The sequence below is a fragment of the Perna viridis genome, chromosome 10 (assembly GCF_037379345.1).
Source record: "Perna viridis isolate PV_CMFRI_1.1 ecotype Kerala chromosome 10, ASM3737934v1, whole genome shotgun sequence".
In the NCBI taxonomy this organism is placed as follows: domain Eukaryota; kingdom Metazoa; phylum Mollusca; class Bivalvia; order Mytilida; family Mytilidae; genus Perna; species Perna viridis.
Genome location: NC_142454.1, coordinates 28,435,204 through 28,458,367, shown reverse-complemented (window position 1 = coordinate 28,458,367; position 23,164 = coordinate 28,435,204). Strand labels below are relative to the sequence as shown.

The window sequence follows — 23,164 nt, the reverse complement described above, 5'->3', positions numbered from 1 at the left end:
ATAGGTACTGCTTGAAAAAGTGAAACAGAATAAGGATAACCCTTAATTCACCTTCAAAATATACAATCATTGCAAAAGATATCACATAACTATATTGACTGATTGACTTTAATACACACGATAGAAGCGTTCGTTTATTTTTGTACTATGATTAGCTACTATTATTTTATATAATTTCATTTTCTATTTATCTCTGTCTTCATTATATGTCAATATTAATATTTTTTGTCGTTCGTCTATCGTGCGTTTAACGTTTAAACGCACGATTTGAGCGTTCGTTTATCGTGCATTTAAACGCACGCTAGGAGCGTTCGTTTATCGTGCGTTTAAACGCACGCTAGGAGCATTCGTTCATCGTGCGTTTGGGTGTCGTTCGTGTGGGAATCCTAAACGTCTCAAGAAGTGTAATTGCAATTATTGATAATGTTTAAATATAATACAAGCAACATTTTATTTGTTAAATAAATGGCTGAGCACTTATTTAATTGTCACATCGTGTTGTAATATAGTGTTATAACACGGATCTTAAATAATAATCAAAATGCATAACTTCCAATGTTCCATTGTATCCGGGATACTATACGAGTATTCATGAAATGTACATTGTACATCAATTGTATTATTAACGGATTAGTGTTACACTGTTAGACCTATCAAGATCGTATGAAAACGGGATGTACACATCGTTAAATCATCTTACGCGTAACAAAAATGCACTTGTGAAACACATTTGTACATGTATCCAGTTGAATCTGTGCAAAAAGCAATTTGAAACATCTTTCACCAGATTTCCCCTTTTACCGTCTTTGTTTTCAAGTTCTGGTAATGTTTTTTTGATTATGACGTACATGAATTGAATTGACCTATTTGTCATGCTTCGATATTTTTTGCCAATACACTATTAATATTAACGCAATCTTTCGGTGTAAAAAGACGAATTGAACAAAAAATTCAAGAGCAAATTAATATCTTTGTGCATTTTTAAAGGATTTGAAGGCTAAATTTTGCTTATATGAACCAGACTCTCTGCATACAAAATTAGGAAAAAAAGTTCTAAAGAAATACAAGACAGGGGCGGATTCAGAATATTCTGAAAAAAGGGGGTCTTATCCATGAATTTAAAAAAAGGTTTGGGTGGAATTCTAAGCTATTATATTTTGCTTATTTTTGCCCATATTATGCATAAAATTAACAAAAATTTCCCAAACCCCCTGCACTAGCTGAGGTTGAATAATTCACCCGCACCCTTCTGCTATAGTAATATGTTGCAAAACTAAAGGAAATAAAAGGCAACCTTTTTCAGCAGCTGATCTTTAACCTAAACGAGCAAAAGAATAAAACAAAACAAAAAACAAAACAAAACAAAACAAAAAAAAAAGATCATCGGATTTGTAAGAGACTTACATAGTATAATTTCGCGTGTGCACTTTTAACTTTGTTGCGAAGTTACTTTTTTTGTTGCAATACAAATGTAAGTTGTAGCGTTTCAGGGGCGATCGTGAAAAAATGGACAATCCTTTTGAAGAGATAAAGTTATCAATTTGTTTATCTACATAGTTCACGGTAAAAAAAAATATGTTTTCGCGCGTAGCTAAGTCACGGCGGCTCAAGGGTATTTAATATTGTCTAAAAATAGAAACAAAATGTTGGATCCATCTTAGAATATGACGTAGTTGACCAATGAAATTTCATTGAGAATTCCCCTTTTTCAGACAAAAATGATTGACGTGAGAAACAAACATGACGACACGCATGAGTAATAGACGTAAACAAAATACAAATGTATATAAATGCGGAGAAAACAAGTAATTCCTCATTTTCAAAAACAACGTTTAAGGATAACTTATGAATTGAATCTTTAAAAAGGTCTGTACAATTTTAAGGATCAAAGTGGATTAAAAACGCACTTCTTTTTCTTTTAGAAATTCACTCTTTTTGATTGCAACAAAACATACTTCAAATAGGAAAAAATAGGAGCAATTAATAAAGTTTTAAGGTCTACAGACTGTCAAAGCACATTTTATAAAATAGTACATTTTTTTAGCTTTTGTCTGAATGTTTTTTTTATTAGTTTTTGGTATTGTTATAGCAGTCACCAGCATGATTGAGTGGTCATATTTTAAAATTTCAAAACCGACGTTTGACAAGATTAAATATTAATGGGAAAATGCACCATAAAATGACGATTATTGAGCTTCTTTGACCCCTAAGCCGTAAACACCTGCATAAATAAATGTTAGTCCTGTTTTCTTGACGTATTATTGCCTTAAGCTTAAAATGTAAATGTACACAAGTATAAAACTGTTTACCTTGATAATATTCTATTTTATATTTTCTACTCTACAGAATGAAGCGTTTGGGAATAATTTATGTGATAGCGTTTTCTGTAATCAGTTTAACATGCGCAAAAAAGTAAGTACTTTGGTAGAAAAAACAATCATTGCATATTCGTTACAGTAACTGCGAAAGTAACATTTGATAATATCAGTCCCATGTACCTCAAATATAGTTTCTTGTCATTGGAATACATTGTTTGTAGGCATAAAATACTTGCTTACGGTCTTTAAAAGTAAATCTACATTATACTGTACTTTAAATTTATCTTTAAAAATACGGATGATGAAAACTCTCTCTTAAAACGTATGCTCAAAGTCACATTCAATTTCAATTCATGTTTGCCTAATTAATAAACGCAAAGCCATGTTCACTGTTAGAGAAAATCAGATTGGAGATTCTCAGGTGCGATAAAATTAAAGATTAGTTTTTTATTCCGTTACTTTTTTTCCTATAAACTTTAGAAAATTGACAAAATTTTATAACTGAACAAGCTGAAATAAATGTCATACCGATTTGTAATTAGACATGAAATGAAATTGTGTTATGAATGTAAACAGTGTTCATCGTGCTAAGAGTACAAGATGTATGGATAATTTTGTGTGTCGTTAAGGGCTTGTTTACACAATTACTGTACTTAAAATTGAAAGGAAATGCAACCTATAGAGCACATTTTATTTACATGTACTTACAAAATATATGACCTACTAGATATTTATTTCTAAACGTGCTTTGATTTTTCTTAAACTTTCTGTTTGTTTTTTTTTATTGTCAGTTCTATTTGCTCCGTATGCGTTTCGTGAAAAAGGAGCTCTGTATTTTATTTCAATCGCGGATACACTTTAACGTATCAATTTGTTTGTTTCCTGTAAAAGCAGGCTCGGGTTCAGCGTGTTTGAAAAGTAAAATAAAGAGGGTAAGTGATTCCAGTCTATTATTGGTCAATATTTGCCAAAACAAAAAGTTGCACGAATGAACAAAAGTTTTAAACAAAAAAGGGGGAACCGCCGGACTCTCGTAGCTGCCAATGAAAATCAAATTCTCACCCTCATATGTGTATGACGAACAGTACATGTGTTCGAAATGTTAAGTAAGTGAGAAGACTTTTTCCAAAACGCTTACCTTTTGGCTTCAGTATTGTGAAGAGTTGTTTTAGTCTTCTCTTTAAGTTTTCATCGATTGAGAAACAGCGCGGCCTTTGCTGACTTTTGGACACAATGTTTGTTACATGTGCATGTATCAATTTAATACAAATATATGATATATCACTGGTCCGTCAACATAAGTTAAGACTTTGAAATTAAATAAATTAAAATCAAATTTAAGACGAAATCACATAGTTACGTGTAGTAGGTTACATGTACATGTAACATATTCTTGAAGCCTAATTCAGTAAAAGGAGTCTTAATTTTTTTAAGTACCATTCCATATAAAATTCCGACGCAGTCTATGGTAGAGGTGATTCATGGTGTTAAAAAACCCCACCAAACAAATGATGCGTTATTAGTCTACACATACTTTAATTTTTTAAGCAACGATAGCCCTTTCTGAATTCAGATCTGTATTTTTGAGAAAACCATATATTCATACATTGTATCCTACTTAATTAGCAGTTTTTTTTCTAAAAATGAAACAGAAGGTGATTCATGCATGTCAAAAATCCATTGAATTCAATTTTATTTCTTGTTCAGAAAAAAAAACAATTACTGATTACATAACCAATTTTAGTTTTTCATTGGCTATTGCGCTTTAGAGATAAAATTGATATAGATTGTACGTTAAATTAGCACTTTGCAAGAGTTATCGTTCTTGATTTGCATTGATTTGGTTGGTTTTAGCGGGAGACAACTGCATGATTTTCCCCGGAAATACAGATATAAATACAAAAAAGACTTATGTTCTCTTAAAATGTAGCATCTGAAGATCGAAAATACATTGTACCGTGGGTTTTCCCGCACCATGAATCACTTGTACCATAGGCAGTGTCTGAATTTTAAATGGACTGGTATTTAAATCAAACAAATTTAAGCAAACCATGGCCAATAAGGCTTGCAAGGTGCCAATTTCATACACAATCTACATGATTTTTTTTTATTAACGATTAATCTGTCACTTTTTGGTGTATCAGATTTTGACTATTGAGTATACATTCTGTGAGCAAAAAATGAGAACGAAAAATGCATCAATTAGGTTACGCTGTTACATTTGTAAAGGGGTTTGTCACATTTTCTGTGGTCTTGAATTCAGCGAAAACCTAAGAACGATCCTTGTAATTTCGTCAAAGTTCTTAAAATTGGAATAACTATTCTCCTCCTAACACTTTCACTGTGTACTCGTCATAATGAAAGTGGCAAGAAATACAAAATACATGTAGCACTGCCACAATTACATTGTTCAGTTGACAGCTTAGTGTAAGGCGGGCACTTTTTGTTTCTGAATGGTTATGAAACATGGGTAGTTTTCTCCTTAGTCATTTTTCATCATATCCATAGCGGTGGCAAGTAGCCATAAGTGTAAAGAAAGTGTAAGAAAACTGCTTGCGTAGGGATTTAAATGTAAGTTTTTTGTAAGAATCAGGCAAAATTGGGAAAAAAATCAGAAACATGCATATAAAAAAACCCAACGAACTTATATCATAATTTTACTAAAAGATGATTGAAAAGGCCATTACTTGTATTTGGTCTCTGCATCTATCGATTGCTTAGAAGTTTTACAATAGAATGTCAGAAAAATGAAATTTTTAACAAGGTTATCTGCCCTTGAAAAGTTAATTTTCAGTGCATTTCAATGAAATTAGAACTCAATTTACCAAAGTGATATGGAAAATCTTATCTTTTTTCCTTGATTCTGATGGTGCAATTAGTCATATTAAACTCAAAATGTTTTTTTTTCATATCATGTTTCAACAACTGCCTGATTCTTACAGAGACGGACACTTAATGTAATTAAAGCACGTAATAAGCGTAAGACCCTGGGTCACTTGTATCTTTGCTAAGATTTAGATGAATGAGCGTGTCATTTCAATCTGTCATTTTAATTACTCTTCGTACACATTCTTTTAGCCTTATTTTTGATGTTAAACACTCGCAGGGATATACATCATTCTTGTTCTCGGTTTAGTTTGAAAATGATGTATAACGTTTGAAAATGACGTAGGCTACGTGCATTCTTATACAATGAAAACAATCTAAACTAAACTCTGAATAATCTGAAGACCTGTCTTAACCAAACAGTTCGAAAATTGCTCTCTTTATATCTATTTCAATGTATTTTTTAACCTTGGAAAACCTTGGAAGACCTGTCCAAACCAAACAGTTTGGAAAATCACTCTCTTTATATCAATTTCAATACATTTTTTAACCTTGCATGGTAAACCTTGGAAGACTTGTCCAAACCAAACAGTTTGAAAAGTTGCTCACTTTATATCAGTTTGAATGCATTTTTAACCTTGTTTAAACTTGTAAGACCTGTCCAAACCAAACAGTTTGAAAAGTTACTCTCTTTATATCAGTTTGAATGAATTTTCTTAAACTTACTAAACCTTTGAAGACTTTTCAAAACCAAACCTATATTAAATGATCTGGAGGGGTTCGGTTTAGAGAGGTTTTACTATATTTTATGAACATGTATACTTTTTAGAGGGTAATGTAGATCTCGCCATTTTTGAGACGGAAGGGATCCTCGCCAATCTGCTCTGGCAACAAAAGTTTATTTATCAATGGAAATCTTTGTATATGTGTATGATAGATTATTTTCAAAGCAAAATATCGTTAGTCTATATTCATAGCATGGACAAGAACATGTTTGACTGGAGAGGACTAAATTCGCGTTCGAGAAATTACTTACCTGTGAGAACTACAGAGGAGATCAGTTCTAATCTCACAAAACTGTCCCAGAACTGTCAGGAAAACAGTTCTATGACAGATTTAGAACAGTTCTCGGACAGTTCTTGGGCCAGCTCACCTGACAATTCTAACAGAGCCGGCTCTACAAATAGGACTGTTGTCATAGCGCTGACTCTACTATTAAAACTGTTCTAGTGGAGCCGGTTCTGCTGGAATAACTATCAGAAGAGTTGGCTCTTAAACTGTTCTATGACACCTTTAGAACTTTCCTATAGCCGGCTCTTTTTGACCATTCACTTACATGTAAGAGGTTAGAAATGATCATATCTGTACTCATTGAGCAGTATAGTTGTGAAATATTTAGAGGGGTCCCATCCATACAATTTCATAGATGGGGATCCGATCTAAAATTTAGCTCATTTGTACCTACATTTTGCATCAAATTAAGAAAATATTATAAAGAAAAGATCATTCTAATGCCTGCACCACCTCTAAACCCGTCATAGTATAATCAAAGTTGCCAAAAATATGTAATAGACCCTTTTGTGCTAACTTGCGGGTAGTCAGTAAGCATGTACAGAGCATGCTCAATATACACTTCCGCGAGGAAAATTCTTTTATTCTACTCAAGACTTACCTCGCGGAAGTGTTTAAAGAGCATGCTCACCAACTAACCACAAAAGGGTCTATTGTGTACATAAAAGGTTTGTCATGGTAGGTTTCAAAGAAATCTTAAGTCAAGTTTCAAAGAAATCTTAACTCAGTGACTAGCTGGGCCTTTATGTTCAAATCTAGTCCAAGCGATAGGCATATACATTTCTAAACACACGTTACATGCACATTTACAGTGTGTCATGAATTGTAGTACATTGAAATGCAATTTCATGTAAATAGTGTAATAGCTTGTTTACCAATATTGCAGCGTTATTTTATTTCAAATTTACATATTGTGCATGTAATCCCTTGGTCTTGGTAAAGCTAGATCAATCCAGTTGGTGTTAAGGAGTGCATTAAGACATCATGACTTTATGAATGCATTAAAACATATATGAATCTGTTCTCTTTGAAAGCAAGGATGCTCCTTGCAAAGCAACTCGAAGTAGAAAAAAAATGTTAACTTTTCATTTTTTTTTAGAATAATTTATCATCTGTTAATTTTAAAATTTATGTAATATAACGCATACCTTGCAATGTAATTTATATTTGCTACAGATCGACTAGCAGACGGACAGACGGTAAATGACGCACAAACAGAGCGACAAAGAATGAGAATGCGCGTAAATTTGTACATGTATACGGACAAATACGATTGATAAATCCTTCAAAGTTAAAAATTCACCAAACAAGGGCCGAATCACAGCATGACTTTTACAACTTGAAAACAAAATCTCGTTTTAAAGTACATGTACATGTACAACTTACCCCTCTGCTACAGGTCTGCCGATTGTTTTGGCAACAAAGCTTTTATGAGACAAGAAAAAACGCTTCAAAGATTAGCATGTATTCAAAGGTAAACGTATTCCCTAAGGCTTTTGATAGATTTATGTAAGTTTCCGGCTTTTTGTCTCGCCCACTTTCAGAGCGAGTTGGTACATATAAATAATATTTTTAATCATTTTATGGTACTATGATGTTTGGCTAAATCATTTTTGCGACAGTGAAATCTCTGAGCAATATTCCAAGTTCTAAGGGGCAAATATGTTATTAAGTGACAGTCTTTTTTAAGAATCATGCAAATTCTATAAATTGTGATACATAAATAAATTAAAGGCTTATATTTCTTTATAGTTCTATTTGATGATTTTTTTATTATTCATTCCAACCTGTCTGCTCTTAGGAGAAAATTCACATAGAACATCCAATAGTTTCTATTGTGTTTTAGTTTCATTTACATAGTTATCTCCCTTAATTTTGAATTCGACAGTGCATTCTTTAATTTTTTTATCTCCTATGAACGAGGGTAATATTAAAAGCCTAATGTTACTTTCTGTTTACTATGACATTTTAAACAAAAACTCAAAAATAAAAATATGTATGTTTTTCAACCATGAATTATATTTTGTATGATTCTAATGTGAAATGCTACTTAAAGTCTCATTTTACGTACATGTATGCTTTATGCGTAAACAAATAATACCTGTTGTATTAAACATAAAGCCTTACATGTTGCTAAATTCTTGATTAAGGAAAAGGATTCACATAATTTTCATATGAAATGTAAAGGAAGCGTATAAGGTACATCCAAAACTTTAGATAGAGGTCGACATTTTGAGTAAGATGTCGAAATTTTGAGTTTAAACTACAAGTTTTGAGTATTTAAAAGTCGAAATTTGGACTGAAAAAAAGTTTGAATGTCCCTAAAATGCGCTTCCTTGGAAATATTTGCTATATTTGAAATTTAAGAAGAATACATGACTTGTATAATTATCGATACCAAATTCACTTTTTTTTCGAATCTATAAGTGCATGAACCTTTCCTTCATGCAAACTTGGTACGTACATGTATGTACATTCTTCTCCTTACATGGGCGGATCCAGACACTTTGAAAATGAGGGGTGCCAGCCGGGGTTCCTTAGAACAGGAGGGGTGCTAGGACATTTTTATCATTGATTGGCAATTTTTCACATGAAAATGACAAACTTTCCAGAAAGGGGGTGCTTCCCCCTGCACCCCACTCTGGATTCGCCACTGCTTCATGTGCAAAATACTGAAATAAATTCAGGTGAAGTAACGTTGTGGAAATGTATACCTGTGCATGGAAAACAAAAGCTAAAAAATTGTTTGAACAATTTCCTAATTTCAAATATTACTACATGTTTACGCACATGTCTGTAATTTTACATGAAAGATTTTAAGGATGTGTTTTTTTTTATTCAACGCATTGTCTTGCCATCCCAAATGAATATTTAAATGTATCAGGTTTCTCGATGGGTAGGATATGAATGCTGATTTAATAAAATGACTAAATAAAATGGAATTATGCGGTACCAGTACAATTAAGTTCACTTAGTATAAACCATTTAGATCAAGGTCGCTAACGTTTTTTGCATCCTGTTTGTTTTTGTTTTATCTAACTTAAGATTGATGTTAGTAATAATCGTTGTCACACGTGGAGTCAAGATAATAATTTCCCCTTTAGCTAACAGATATACATGATTTTGGTCTTTTGACCTCTTATCAGTGAAAATTAGAAAATCCCCCGAATCCTGGAAATAAATTACAATTGACTGAAATATACACCTTTACCCGAACTCTAAACAATTAAGACATCGACCAAAACGTTATAAACCGCGAACTGACATGCGTGATGTAATGGACCAATCGGAATTTTAGTTGAAATTAATTATACACCCGCAGGTGAAATTGATTAGCAACATGCATCAAGCGTCATTACATTTACATGTTTGGGTAATATGCGGTTGGCTCCAGTTGTACAAATATTGGGTTAGGTTCCTTTTGGATAAACAACAAATATGAGTCAGACTTCCGGTTTCACACGACCAAAAAGTTTAGAACAAGCAGACGAAGAAAGATTATTTTTCCTCGAGCTGATTAAAAATATCAGACATTAGTAATATCTGATTTCATTTCGATGTAGAAATAAGCATACAAATAATAAAATGTACAAATGACACTTTAATTCCTATATCAGATAAATGATAATCCATAATCCAAAAAGTTCACTGAACTTTTTTAAGTCAACCATTGAAGTAAATAAAAGAACATTGTCGAATTATAAAAGTTAGAAAAAAAAAGTGACGACCAAAATAGTCCGTGCAGTGCAAAAGTTTCTTTAGAGGCTAAGAAAAAAAGCACAAATTTCAAAATGAAACTACAGTATAGTCAGTCAATTCAGTTCTGTATTCAAAACAGCACACAACCTTGATCAAACCTATTACACTGAGCAGTTGCAAAATCATTATTCCGATTTATGTACTGTCAATGAGCAACTGCAAAATGTAGTGTTTGAAAAGATAGCTGAAGCAGTAAAATTTTGTTCTTAAGAAAGTAACACATGGCACGCAATTTAAATTGTCGATATAGTTTTTTTCGAACGTCACATAGTCATCAGTATTTGGCAAATCGGGAAACAGAATTGCGATCAGGTGACTTGCGTTTCCATAGAAGAGCGTCCTTAAAGTCAAAGGGTAAAAAAAGCGAAACTATACCGACAGCGTCGGAAAAAAAGTGCCTTTAAATTATTAAAAAAACCCATTTTTTGCATAAACCGATACATCGTATACGGTAAAATGACAAACATTGATTTTATAAACCGTCTTTTAAGTGAAGATAATTGGCGGGAAAATGTTCTAAATACACTGCATAAAGATGCCATGGGATTTTTGTTTAATTACAAGAAAAGAAATTTTGTTTTTCTTTTCGAAAAATGAAATAACGTCAGATACAGTGTAAATGTTCTTAATACACATTGTTGAGAAATTTTATCGAATTTTAATGGTAGCGAAACTGTGAAAAATCGCTACAGAATCTATAAAAAATGTGAAAATCGCTAATGTATAGGCTCAGTTATCTCGTAACTAAGCTTGGTGACCTATTTTTGTATCTTATAATTTCACAGCATATTCGTTCAAGGTCTTTTTTTAGAAAATATAAGAAAACCCATTTACTAATTAAAAGTATTAGGTATGCTTTTCCTTAAAGGAAATGGAGTCGACATATGTCGTAGCCATAACAATTTCAAAATATACAAAAAATATTTTACATTTATTTATGCAACTTAGTCTCGTATGCGTACAATGTACATGTACAGTGAAACTTCTCCAAATCTGACCCTAGAAATACGGTCTTCCCTTCAAACCGGCCTTTTTCAAAAGTCCCGGCCGACATACCTTAAAATAACAATAAAGGGAGCCTACTCATGGAATACATTTATATTTTTCACCAAACAGGCCACCTCTGTAAAGGGGTGGTCGGTTTAGAGACGTTTAACAGTATTTATCAAAGAAAATTCTTGTTGTCACTGATAGTTATTTTCTTATTTTTTCAGTACATATGTTGTGATGTTCCCAAGGACAATACGTCCTGGATTAGATACTGAAGTTTACGTCAACATTCTACAAGCCTATGGTCCCACTACAGTAACTGCTACGTTACAAGATGACAAAAATAACACTGTCATTACTTCTTCAAAGGAAATTAAGAAAGGAATGCCCGACACTGTGCAACTAAAGGTACTGATTTTTTTTTGGTGACATGTGAAGTAAGCATAGCAGACAATGTTTACCATGTCGAAGCGTTTGTTCAGTATACCTACTAGAATTTTTTAACATGAAATTTTACAATCTCTTGTAAATAACGGATTTCCCTTCATCATCTTTAAATGGCTAGGCTTTTCCTGAAATATTATGATATCAAAACTATACATATTACAACTCTTACTCTTTTAAGTTTGTATTTATTATTTTCAGATTCCCTTTGACCTAATTGGTGGTATACGTTATGGTATAAAAGTTGAGGGCAAGGGAGGTTTGGAATTCGCAAACTGGACAAAAGTGGACTTTAAATCCAAAAGTACATCTATTCTAATCCAGACTGACAAGGCCATTTACAAACCAGGACAAACAGGTACAACCATGATTTTTTTTTACATACAACCTGTAAAAAGCATGATTATATATGCAATCGGTAAAATCATAATGTTTTTAAACTGGAAAAATTCATGATTATATCTTATTATAAAAGTGTAAAAAATCATGATAATTTTTAAAGTGGTAAATCTCATGATCAGTTTCAATGAAGTAAAACTCATGATTATTATTAAACCAGTATTTATCATGATTATTTTTAACTGGTAAAAATCATGATAATTGTAGACTGGTAAAAGTATTTTTAAATAATTTGTAGAAATCATGATATTTTTGAACTGTTAAAAATCATGATTATTTTCTACTTGTGAACATCATAACTACATAACTTCTTGTATCGTTTAACGGGTATAAATCATGATTTTTTTTCAAACCGTTAAACCCATGGCTATTTTTGTTAAGTTTCATTCGTGTTTTTGTCGTGGTAAACGTTTACGAAATAACATTTTGTAGCAAATGATCACTTCTTTCTTATACCCACAGAATTTCTCATATTCTGAGTTCGATTTCCCACATAATATCAGTTTTTTGTAAAGAAATAACAATGCATGTCATCTCCTCTATCATTGCATATTTTTTTATTATAAATTTTAATGCAGCGATATTTTACATGCCTGAAACGTATGTACATGCATAAATATCTTTTTCTTTATTTCAAAATAATTGACATGTCGCCCTCACGTTCATATGTGTATGGGTTTAAATCATAATAGCATTACCACTGATTACGTCTTGTTTTTCTACAGACAACACATAGAATCCGTTTAATTTGCAAATAGGGATGAGTCTAGGAGATCAAGTCTAACCCTTACCATTTTTTTAGGAAGTCATTACTGTGCAGTTACGCGTATCTATGTCTGCAGATTTTATTCTAAAACTAAAAAGAATAGATAGGATTACACTAAACACTTCTTGAAATACGTCAATGACTTATACTTGATTTGATTTTATTATACATTTTTAATATTTTTGTTTCAATTTCAGTGCAATTCCGAGTCCTGTCTGTGTTCCCAGATTTAACACTTGTACCAGAACCTGTTGACATAGACATTTACGTAAGCGTCTGTCGCACCACTTAAACTATATAATTATAAATTTATAAAATTATGTAACTTTGTTCTGCTATTTACGTGTCTGTGTCTGCAAGAATCAGGCAGTAGGTGAATTTTGGTATTTGAAAAAACACCATTTTGGAAGTTTAATTTGCTTATTTGCGCGATCAGAATCAAAGAAAACAAAACAAACAAGATTTTCCATATTATTTTGGTAAATTGAGATATAATTTCATTAAAATGCACCGACTATGATCATTTTAAGGACAGAGAACTCTGTCAAAAACCTGTTTTTTTTCTAGCTTTCTTAGCACAGATCAATAATGGTCTTGTCAAATTTAGGAAGCACTATATTGTCAGATCGGTGTTTTTTTACATGCATGTTTCAGATTTTTCTTATTTTGCCTGATTCTTACAAAACTTATACTTAAATGATTAATTCAACTTTCTGGTCTAAAATGGTCGTAAATGGTTAATTTACTTATCATACAAAGATTGTGACAACATGAATTTTGCTAAAACGTCAATAGTTTTGAAGTATTTGCAAAAAGGCACATCAAGTCGAGTTTTAAAATGAAACAGCCTCGTAAACTTGGTAGAAAAATAAACCAGTCAACTCTGTAGAAACATGTACATGTATATGCGTTTTCCCAGATATTTTTTTTTCAAATTCTATTTACATATCTTTGCATGCAACAATGGAATATGCATTAAGTACCTGTGGCCCTTTTCACAAAAATTCGTAAGAGTAAAATTAATCGTAAGTTATGACGTCACGATACTTTTATTTACTATGACGTCATAACTTACGACTAATTTTACTCTTACGATTTTTTGTGAAGGGGACCACTGGTCCATTCTGTGTAAGAATCGGGCAATGAGTGTTACGTTTTCTCTTATGCCTCAAATACACTGTACATTCAATACACCTAGAATACAAGTAAAAACACTAATTGAATTCACCCTGAAGTATCTATGACATAGTTATTGTTTGCCTGCTTATATTTGAGTAAGGGGTAAAGGGCAGGAAAATTTTCCTATCATTTTTTCCATAAAGCATTTCAACTAAATTTGACCTATCAATATCTTTTTAAAAAAGCAAATTTACAAACACTATTTCGCTTAATTGATTTATTAGTTAGAAACATATGTTTTTTTTTCAATTGTTTTTCACGTTGATCCTGAACATATGTTACATGTACATTTTTCCTTTGTACAACAGAGTAGATATTTATTGCCATATTCAGGGCATAATCCCAGTACTTCTTTATTAACCTTACTTAGTTTAATACATTATTAGGACCCAAGAGGAAATAAAATAGCCCAATGGAACCAGGTGAAAGGAGACAGTGGTGTTTTTGCGGACCGATTGGTCATGTCAGACCACCCTGTATTGGGAGACTGGAAAATCAAAGTTACACAAGGAGTGAGTTGGTAACATGGAACAATGGGGGGGGGTGGTGGAGGGGGGGGGGTGCTACATATATTGTAAACTTAGAGTACATGTATATCAGCTGTTCCATTATTTATAATCAATAGCTTCATTCTGTTTGATTGCACTAGATTTTATTACAGTTATCATTTCCATAAGCTTGGGGAACAGTTTGCAATTTTTTTTGTTATCCGTTTCTTTTTCTATCATACTTTGTACTATTTGATATCTTATGTTTTAACTTTTCTTCATTTCATAGGGTGCATCAGAAGAAAAGGAGTTTACCATAGATGAATACGGTAAGTGTATGTCTTTTCAGATTCTTCTTGACTTGTTTAAACCTTGCCATCTCTTACTACTTATTCTTACTATTAAAAGGGGGCACAACTATGACTATGCATTGAAATCTTAAATATTATGAACCTATTTTAAATTACTAGTCAAAATCTCTTTACACTTTTGGTAAATGGCATATAGAAAGCCCCTTTTCGTTAGGTTTGGGATTGAAACACTCAACATTTATTTAGATGACTTTAGCTAAAAATCATATTTTCGTGATTGCCAATTTCATTTTTATTCTCTGACCTTTTTTGCCCAATCAAAACTACATGTATTTCATATTCTACGATGTATTAATGAACAGAGTTCTGATTTCTCTGCCGTTAAAAGTTATTTAGGTTATTCTGCAGTGCTACATGTATATATGATTTTTTTTAGAGAAATTCATATCACAAAATTTATGTATTCTTAGGGCCTTCAATATTAAATCAATATTATATGGCTCTTATTTTATTTTCAGTATTACCTAAATTTGAAGTTACAGTCGAGCTTCCGTCCTATGGGCTATCCACAGAACCAGTTTTCCATGGAACCGTTAGGGCAAAGTAAGATAAGATAATGAATAAGTAATTATTCACTTTGTGTACTTGTTTTGAAAAGTATTGGATTTTACAGCGACAGATAACGACGCATTCAATAGATTCATTCGTGAAAAAAGTATTTTAAACTATTATTTCTGTATACCTGTAGGTATATTACAAGTGAAGCGATTTCAAATGCTATTCAGGCGCGTAGCTGAGGCCAAATTGAAGTGTAGGCAAAATTACGGCAGGGGGTCTGGGGGCCGCTTAAGGACACCAGCAGGTCCAGGGGGAGCCCCCCCCCCACCGAAGTTTCGCGGAGATAGCGTTTTAGAGCATCATTTATTTTATCTCAAAAAAAAAATGGCAAAATTAAGTGCAGGCAAATACTTTTTGCCGAACGGCAGCTACGCGCCTGCTATTGAGTAATTTTTTTAACGAAAGTATGATATATAAAGTATGTATTCCTGATTAATAATTACTTACCGAAGTTCTTTTTGGTTTTTCAGATACACCTTTGGTAAACCAGTAAGTGGAAATGCTGATATCAGAATAAAAAAGAAATATAACTATAGACCATGGAACTGGAGGCAACCGGAAGTAGAATTTGTAGAAAGCATAGAGCAATCATTTCCGGTAAATACACAAATAAAATATAATATCTCTACATGTATCAATGTATTTACACGTATAGTTTGTTTACCAAGAGGACGTCTTCATTGATCATAAAATAATTTTCCACCATCACGTTAACAAAACAGAAAAAAAAAATATTATGCAAAACATTTTTGATAAAAAAATTTAAGGTTACATTTGACAGTTAATTTACATAAATTTTCTCATACGTGGTTCTTCAGTATTACATAATGCACTGGTGGGTTTGCAAGCAAAGGGTCACTAGTTTTTTTAACCTGCAAACGCAATATTTGAAATAGATTGCCCATAACTGCATCATACAAACAAAAATCTGAAGCAATCATTTTTAGTCTGAAGTCGTCCATACGCACAAATCAATCATAGATATTAAAAGAGACCAAAACCGGAAGAAACGTCCAAAAAGAATGAAACCGTAAGTCAAAAATATTTTGTGTTTAAACGAATTTCATTTAGATATTTCTTTTATTTTACTTTTTCAGATCGATGGAGAATCAAAGTTCACATTTACAACTGCTCAACTCCAGAAACTACAGAAACATTTGCCCTACACAGAATTTGTAGTGGAAGCTAACGTAACAGAGGGAGTTACAGGCCTAAAAATGAAAGGATCAGATGAAATTAAATTCTACGATTCCCCTGTCAAGATAGAATTTGTTGAATCGTTACCCAACAACTATAAACCAGGGTTAACATATACTGCACTGGTAAATTATTTTTTTTATAGTATTGAATTATTATCGAAAAAAATGGGCAATAGAAAAAAAGTCCATCTAACAAATCGGATTATCAAGGCAAAGCACCCGAAATTTAACATTGATTTTAAATAGACATTCTTTTAGGGTCAAGAAAAACTCAATCGAATGCAGTTTCATATTAAGTGAGAAAACTCTGATTTTACTAAAACGTTTTATTTTTTATTTTTTATTAGTTTTATTTTAACGATATAATATACTGTACAAACATTGCCCATTAAATTAATAAAATTCTGCGCGATTCTTAAATGGAAAGCTACTTCAAAAAAAATCAGTTTATCTACTAAATGTTAAGGTACAGTATTTATAAAAGCGGAAGACAAGCATTCAAAGGTGAACAAAAAGGTTCTACCTTTGATCGTGATAAATTTTAAAGTGATTTATTGAATGTATTCAATTATGGAATATAAGACTACATGTAAGCACAATCAGCTACGTTTGCTGTACAATGTAATTGTTTATATGCTTATAAGGTGAAAATGCCGCTCCTACCTAAGCCTAGATATGAAGTTTCTTGGTTTCTTTCTTTCAGACCATGATTTTGTGGTTTACTTACACTTGTAGGTTAAAGTCACACAACCAGATGGAACACCAGTCGTTAACCCAACAAGCCGTGTCAAGGTCGAACCCTTCTACGACGTCGAAGTAGCGACTACAACAACAACTACCACAACAACTACAACAACAACAACAGTCAAACCGGAAGTTCCACCAGAAGAAATGAATCTAACATTGTTTGAGGAACCGATGATAATTCCGGATCTTATTGAACCACCATGGTTTAACCATCCCAAAACAAAGAGAGTACCAATGCCAGTATTATTGCTTGATATACCAGCTGATGGTATTGTGAAATTCGACTTAGACGTCCCTGCAGAGGCCGTTTCAGTAGATTTACAGGTTTGTGACGTTCGAGTTTTGAAGCAACTTAAACTGTCGATATGAAACCGGATCGTTTGATATCATCATATCTTATTTAGTGAAATCTGTCTTAACTAATCCCTGAAAAAAAGAAAACCTGTCTGAAACAGACACTTGTAGAAGATTTTTTAAAGAGTTTAAATGTATGTTTAACTTGAATAATCCAAATACTTGCATAAACGATACAATTTTGCAATCCAAGAAGGTTCGATTTAAGAAGGTTACACTGTAAAAGCGTTTGGTACACAAAATGGTAATCATATCTTCTACATATTGAGCTTGAGCTGGAACATCTGATCAAAGACAATATTTTTATCGCTAATTTGCGTTTGCACGCTTGAATAGAAAAAAGTTATATAAATTATTCGAATTAACTCTTTTTCCATCGGCGTAACGGTCGTATTTTTTGGAAATGACAGTCATGTGATTATCTTTTTTGTTGTCAACTTGCTGCTGAGTTTTTCAGCCAGTTCACCAGTTCACCAGTTCACCAGTTCACCAGTTGAGCATTTGTTACTGGGTTTGTTTCAGGCACATTATATGAAAGAATCCACATACAAGTCTTTGAGTCCATTCAGGTCACCAAGTAACAATTTCCTACAGATTAGACTATTGACCGAAAAACCACAGGTATGTGTGCAATATTTTATTTTTGATATTAAGCTTAAGCGCTACACTTAAAAAATGTTCGGTTTTCCTTACCCGACCTTTTTGTAGGTAGGTAGGTAGGTAGGTAAATTCATATGATTCTGTAAAAACCATGATCAAAGAAGTGGAAAAAGTTGCTTTGAAAATTAACAAAAAATCTGGTCAGAAAATTGGCAATAAAAGTATTAGGGTAGGACCAATATTTATGAGAAGGTATGGTTATTTTCTTATTTTGGCTTAGTGCATAACAAAAACATTTTTAAAATTGTTAACAAGGATTCATCAATTGTTTCTCAAAGTATAGGAAAACATAAATACACTTAAATATAAATTTTTATGCCTGTACGTTTGTTGTAGAACCAACAAGTTCAGAATTTCAGTGAACGAACATGACTATACTGTTTCTTTCCATTTTTATGTCTGATATGCTAAAACATATTGTCATTCTATCATTGCGAAGTAGTCCTAATGCAATTCGTTAGTCTGAAAATGAAATTGTCGAATTTTTATTTATTTCAGGCAGGAAAATCAGTTGAAGTAGAAGTCAAAACAACTGAAAAAACGGGGAAAGTTTATTATCAGGTATCATTTATAGTACATGGAATTATGTATTTTTTAGTCTTAATCCATTTATTTGTATTGTATTTGTCATATTGCACAAAAAATTCAGACATTTTTTTTATATAATTTTACCAATTTTTCGTGTAAAAAATCAAGGTGGACTTTTATTTGTGACAATGCACACTTACTTGATGCGCCCAATATACCCCTTCGACCTCCTAAACGTTAAATCAAAACCTAACATATAGGGGAACAGTGGGAATATGTTATGAATATTTTATGAAAATTTGACTGAAATCCATTCTGTGGTTTAGGTAGAGGAACGGACAAGGATTGGATATCCCGCTGTGTAACGGAAGGAAGGAAAGAAAAATGGAGTGAAAAAGGGGCAGACACCCCTGTTACTATATTTCCCCAACCAGAAGTGGGGTGTAAAACACTTAAACTTCAAATCATATCATAAAACACTTTTCAACAAATAACTTACATCAAAAGCAAACCTTTAATCGGCTCTTATTTCATATATGAACTTTGTTCAAGAAAATATTAAAAAATCTTGTTTTTTTTTGTTACAGATAATATCAAAAGGAAGCATAGTGCAAACTGGTGAAATAATCATGGGAGATGCAACAGTAATGAAAGCTCCTATTATGATTACTACAGAAATGGCACCAAAAGCGAGATTTATAGTTAATTACGTGAGAGCTGATGGAGAAATTGTCACTGACGGAGTAACATTTAGTGTTGATGGTACTTTCAAAAACAATGTAAGTATACGTTCATTGTATCGATGTCAGATGTCAGATGACATCAACTACAAGCAACTCGGCGAGTGTTTCTAGAAAAGCAGACGACGCTTACGTTACGAATGGGCTGGAATGTCATTGATATAATTTAATGAGAGAAATGATACCAAACAATTGGGTGGGGGTGGAGGTGGTTAGAATTTGTGAAAGAAAATCGAGATTGCATGCTACATAAAATAATTTCCTAGTCATAGGAGAGGCGAACGCCCCCTTCGCGCCATCTGATTCTGCTACTGAACTTTAAAACTGTTTTTGCCTTCGTGTGAGTATATACTAGTAATTATGTTGATGATCTCTTATAAGTGTTTCTCTCAGACAGAGAACTCTTGATAACAGGTACTTACTAAAATCATCGATACATAGTATATTACTATATTTGAACTTTGATGTCAATTATTCTACAGAGAGAACATATTGGGTTTGGGGTTGTATCGCTGAATTTGACGCTCTGATATATTCCAAAATTAAAGTAGACACTTGCACTGTTTCAGGTTGCTATAAGGTTTTCGAAAGATGAAGCTTTACCTGGATCCAGAATGTTGGTTGACCTGGAGGCGGACGCTGGATCACAGGTCAATGTCCTAGCTGTGGACAAAAGCGTTCTTCTTTTAAAGTCTGGAAATGATATCAGTGAAGATAAGGTAATGGAATACCATTTACAAATAATGTAAAAATTACAAGCACTTAAGAAATCTTCAAAAAGTCTGAGAAATAATTTTCACAAGAAATAAACACAACGCTTCCCATTAAAAGTCCGCGAACTTGTTCCAGTGTACCGGACTAATGTGCATAGGAAAGATTTGTTTACCACTAAGTGTGTCGGAAGTAAGAAAGATTTAAATATTGAGCGTATTTCCGCTTAAGAGATTGATACTGTAGTTTAATGTGACCTTGCAATCTAAAAGTTTCCTTTGTGGTTAAATCATTAATTCCTTGCATTTACAGATCACTGAAGAACTACAGTCATATGACAATGCCGGTGGCGGTGGATTTTATCCTGTATTTGCACGGATGTGGTATTGGCCAAGTACTGGTCGAGATGCTTCGGATGTATTTGATGTAAGTACCTAATGTGGATAATATAAAAGCAAATATCTTTTGCATGTAATTCACTTGAAGTTCACGTAAAATTCACTTAACATGAACATCACACAAAAATCGAGGGAATGACACCTGAAAGCTCGAATAATCCGAATTTCGCATGAACCCTGTCTCGAAAATGCAGGTCAAAATCAAATGAAAGTTGTGTCCAAAAATATGCACACTGAAAATAAAAAAAAAGAGTTTGAAATATTTTCTAATGTAACCTTTCTAGCAATGTTACTAAAAATAGATAGCACTGTTTGCATTTATTACTTCCACCCTCTTTATTACTGCCATTTATGAAATTAAAAAAAAAAGAATAATCAATTTTGCAGAATAATGGAATGGTTGTATTGACCGATGCTATGCTTTACAATTATGAAGACCCATGTAAGTTGTCTTGTAAAATTTTCATATTTTTTGATCTATTTTCATTCTGCCAATTTTACAGTTCTGTTACTATGTTTTAGTAGCTGACAAAATACTTGTAACTTACCACATTTGTTAGAAAATGTAAACAATTCGATAAGATTACATATTTACTCATGTCGGACCTTTTTAGATATTAATTCGCATCATTTGTGTGGTTATTATACTGATTCATAATATAGTATTAATGACAGCTCTTTTGTTTAATTTACAATAAATTGAAATGATTTTATTCAACTCTTATTTATATCACTGAAATTGTTCGTTAATAAACCATAAGAAAATTCAGAAATATTAAACATTTAAACCGAAATCTTCCAATAAAACAAAAAAAAAGTCAGATCGTATTTACAGTATTTGCCAGATATTTGTGGCAGTTAATATTCACTCTTTCTTGTTCTAAAGAATTGCTTTAACTAACATAAACATTATTTCCAATAAGTGTCATTGTTCGAATTTGAATTCGTACATGCACATTTGTTATTTAGCTTAGAATCATACTATTATACATGAGCATTGTATTCTGTAATTTTAGCCGTCAGATTTATGCCTTGGTGGTGGATATCACATCATTTAAAATTCAATGTATGGTAGAGAATTCTTTATCTTACTTCAAAAGTAAAAATCATATAAATAATAATGCTTTATGCATATCTTCGGATTCTTTAATTCTTGAAGTATTTATTTACATCATTTACATACTTAAAATGCTTCTTAGAGGACTTACGTACACGAGTTCCGTTAACAGTACTTAATTTAAAAATCATTTATTAGTCCGCCCTATGTGGAGAAGAGGAGGGGCTATCGCTTTTGCTGGAGCTCCAATGCCAATGATGGCCGTTCAAAACTCACCTCCAGAGATGGCTGAAATGGCACGTCCAGATACCTTAAAAGCTGTTACAAAAATAAGGAAAATATTTCCAGAAACATGGTTATGGCAAAATGAAACGTTAGGGTAAGATGGTTGCACTAAACGTTGGCTTGTTAGGTAAAGGCTAGGGTAGTTTACCGGATGTTTCTTTAAATGGTCCACAGAGCATGCGCATTGGTAATCCTATGTGTAGAACACAATATGAGAGCAATGGCTGAAATAACATGGATAATGCTTAAAAGTGAATCCTTTTTTTAAAGATCGACCAGTGCCAATGATACTTGATAGCCCTGTGATGGCAATGGCGTCATTCGGGGGCCCTCAATTAGAAGGCGCCACGCCCTCTGGTGCAGGATTAAAACCTGTATCACATGTCAGAAAGATCTTTCCAGAAACCTGGCTGTGGATGAATGAAACTCTTTCGTGAGTTGCATCTATTACATGAACTGTATGTGCTATATCAGGTGTAGGAAGCACTGTGTGGTATAAATGCTTAGGTTATGATTTGAAATTACTCTAAAAAGTATAAATTCATTTCTGCATGAAATTTATCCTGTTCACTTAGGATTTCTTCTGTCGTAGCTAAAAGTAGGTTTAATATGCATGCACTGCTCTAAGATGTATTATGAAAGTATAAACTAGTGTTAGTTTTTTTTAATAAATTTAACTTGGACCTGGTGTATATATTAACGCTTGAAGAAAAGAACAAGAAAGAATCATTTGATTCCTTGCAAATGGGTTAACCCATGTGTAGACTAGGTACTAGGAAAGTAAAGTTTTATTTTAAACTCGCAAAGTGCAATCTAGTCAAAAACTTATGACATCATTATCAAGCATATGTAGAGGTTTACATTTTGTTTAAACACATCAAAAAGCTTTTAAAAGTTATAAATAATGCCCTTTTAAGAATATTGAATTAACGAACAAGGTTATTGCAATACTGGTGGTATACTTAATTGATAAGTGGTGTTATATACTACGTAAAAGAAACATTGATTGAAGTAGTATAAACACAAAATAATATTGACTTTCAATAAAGTCAAATATTCCGTATTAGCTTTTTTATGTTACTGCCCAGATGATAGCTGGACAGATTATATGGATGATTGCTTCCCTCCAGACTCATGTGGGCTAACCATGCGCCTCCAAAGCTTTTCTACTACAATCCAGAAATCAGATAGTAGAACTTTTGCACCAGTAAAAAAAATCAGAAAGTATTTTCCAGAAACGTGGTTATGGGTCAATGCATCTGTTATGTGAGTAAAAAGAATTTAACAACCGCATTATAGTAAATGCGCTTGGATCT

General features: G+C 32.7%; 1 protein-coding gene across 3 annotated transcripts in view; it reads left to right on the top strand.

Annotated features, from left to right (window-relative positions):
* The first annotated feature begins 1,816 nt into the window (after positions 1-1,816).
* LOC148605249 (CD109 antigen-like) overlaps positions 1,817-23,164 on the top strand; it is a 33,771-nt gene continuing 12,423 nt past the window's right edge. The window contains exons 1-18 of one of the 3 annotated variants that reach the window (XM_088548061.1): positions 1,817-1,866; positions 2,347-2,412; positions 11,189-11,372; positions 11,610-11,766; positions 12,771-12,841; positions 14,139-14,264; positions 14,530-14,569; positions 15,070-15,154; positions 15,640-15,766; positions 16,267-16,491; positions 17,104-17,439; positions 17,992-18,090; positions 18,628-18,690; positions 19,245-19,436; positions 19,967-20,116; positions 20,421-20,534; positions 20,894-20,948; positions 22,937-23,114. In XM_088548061.1, coding sequence (XP_088404187.1) covers positions 2,348-2,412; positions 11,189-11,372; positions 11,610-11,766; positions 12,771-12,841; positions 14,139-14,264; positions 14,530-14,569; positions 15,070-15,154; positions 15,640-15,766; positions 16,267-16,491; positions 17,104-17,439; positions 17,992-18,090; positions 18,628-18,690; positions 19,245-19,436; positions 19,967-20,116; positions 20,421-20,534; positions 20,894-20,948; positions 22,937-23,114 — 2,267 coding nt within the window. In that variant the 5' untranslated portion in view covers positions 1,817-1,866; position 2,347. Of the gene's footprint in view, positions 1,867-2,346; positions 2,413-11,188; positions 11,373-11,609; positions 11,767-12,770; positions 12,842-14,138; positions 14,265-14,529; positions 14,570-15,069; positions 15,155-15,639; positions 15,767-16,266; positions 16,492-17,103; positions 17,440-17,991; positions 18,091-18,627; positions 18,691-19,244; positions 19,437-19,966; positions 20,117-20,420; positions 20,535-20,893; positions 20,949-21,761; positions 21,943-22,118; positions 22,282-22,936; positions 23,115-23,164 lie in introns of all 3 variants that reach the window. The other 2 variants (XM_088548062.1, XM_088548060.1) reach the window with 2 other exon arrangements.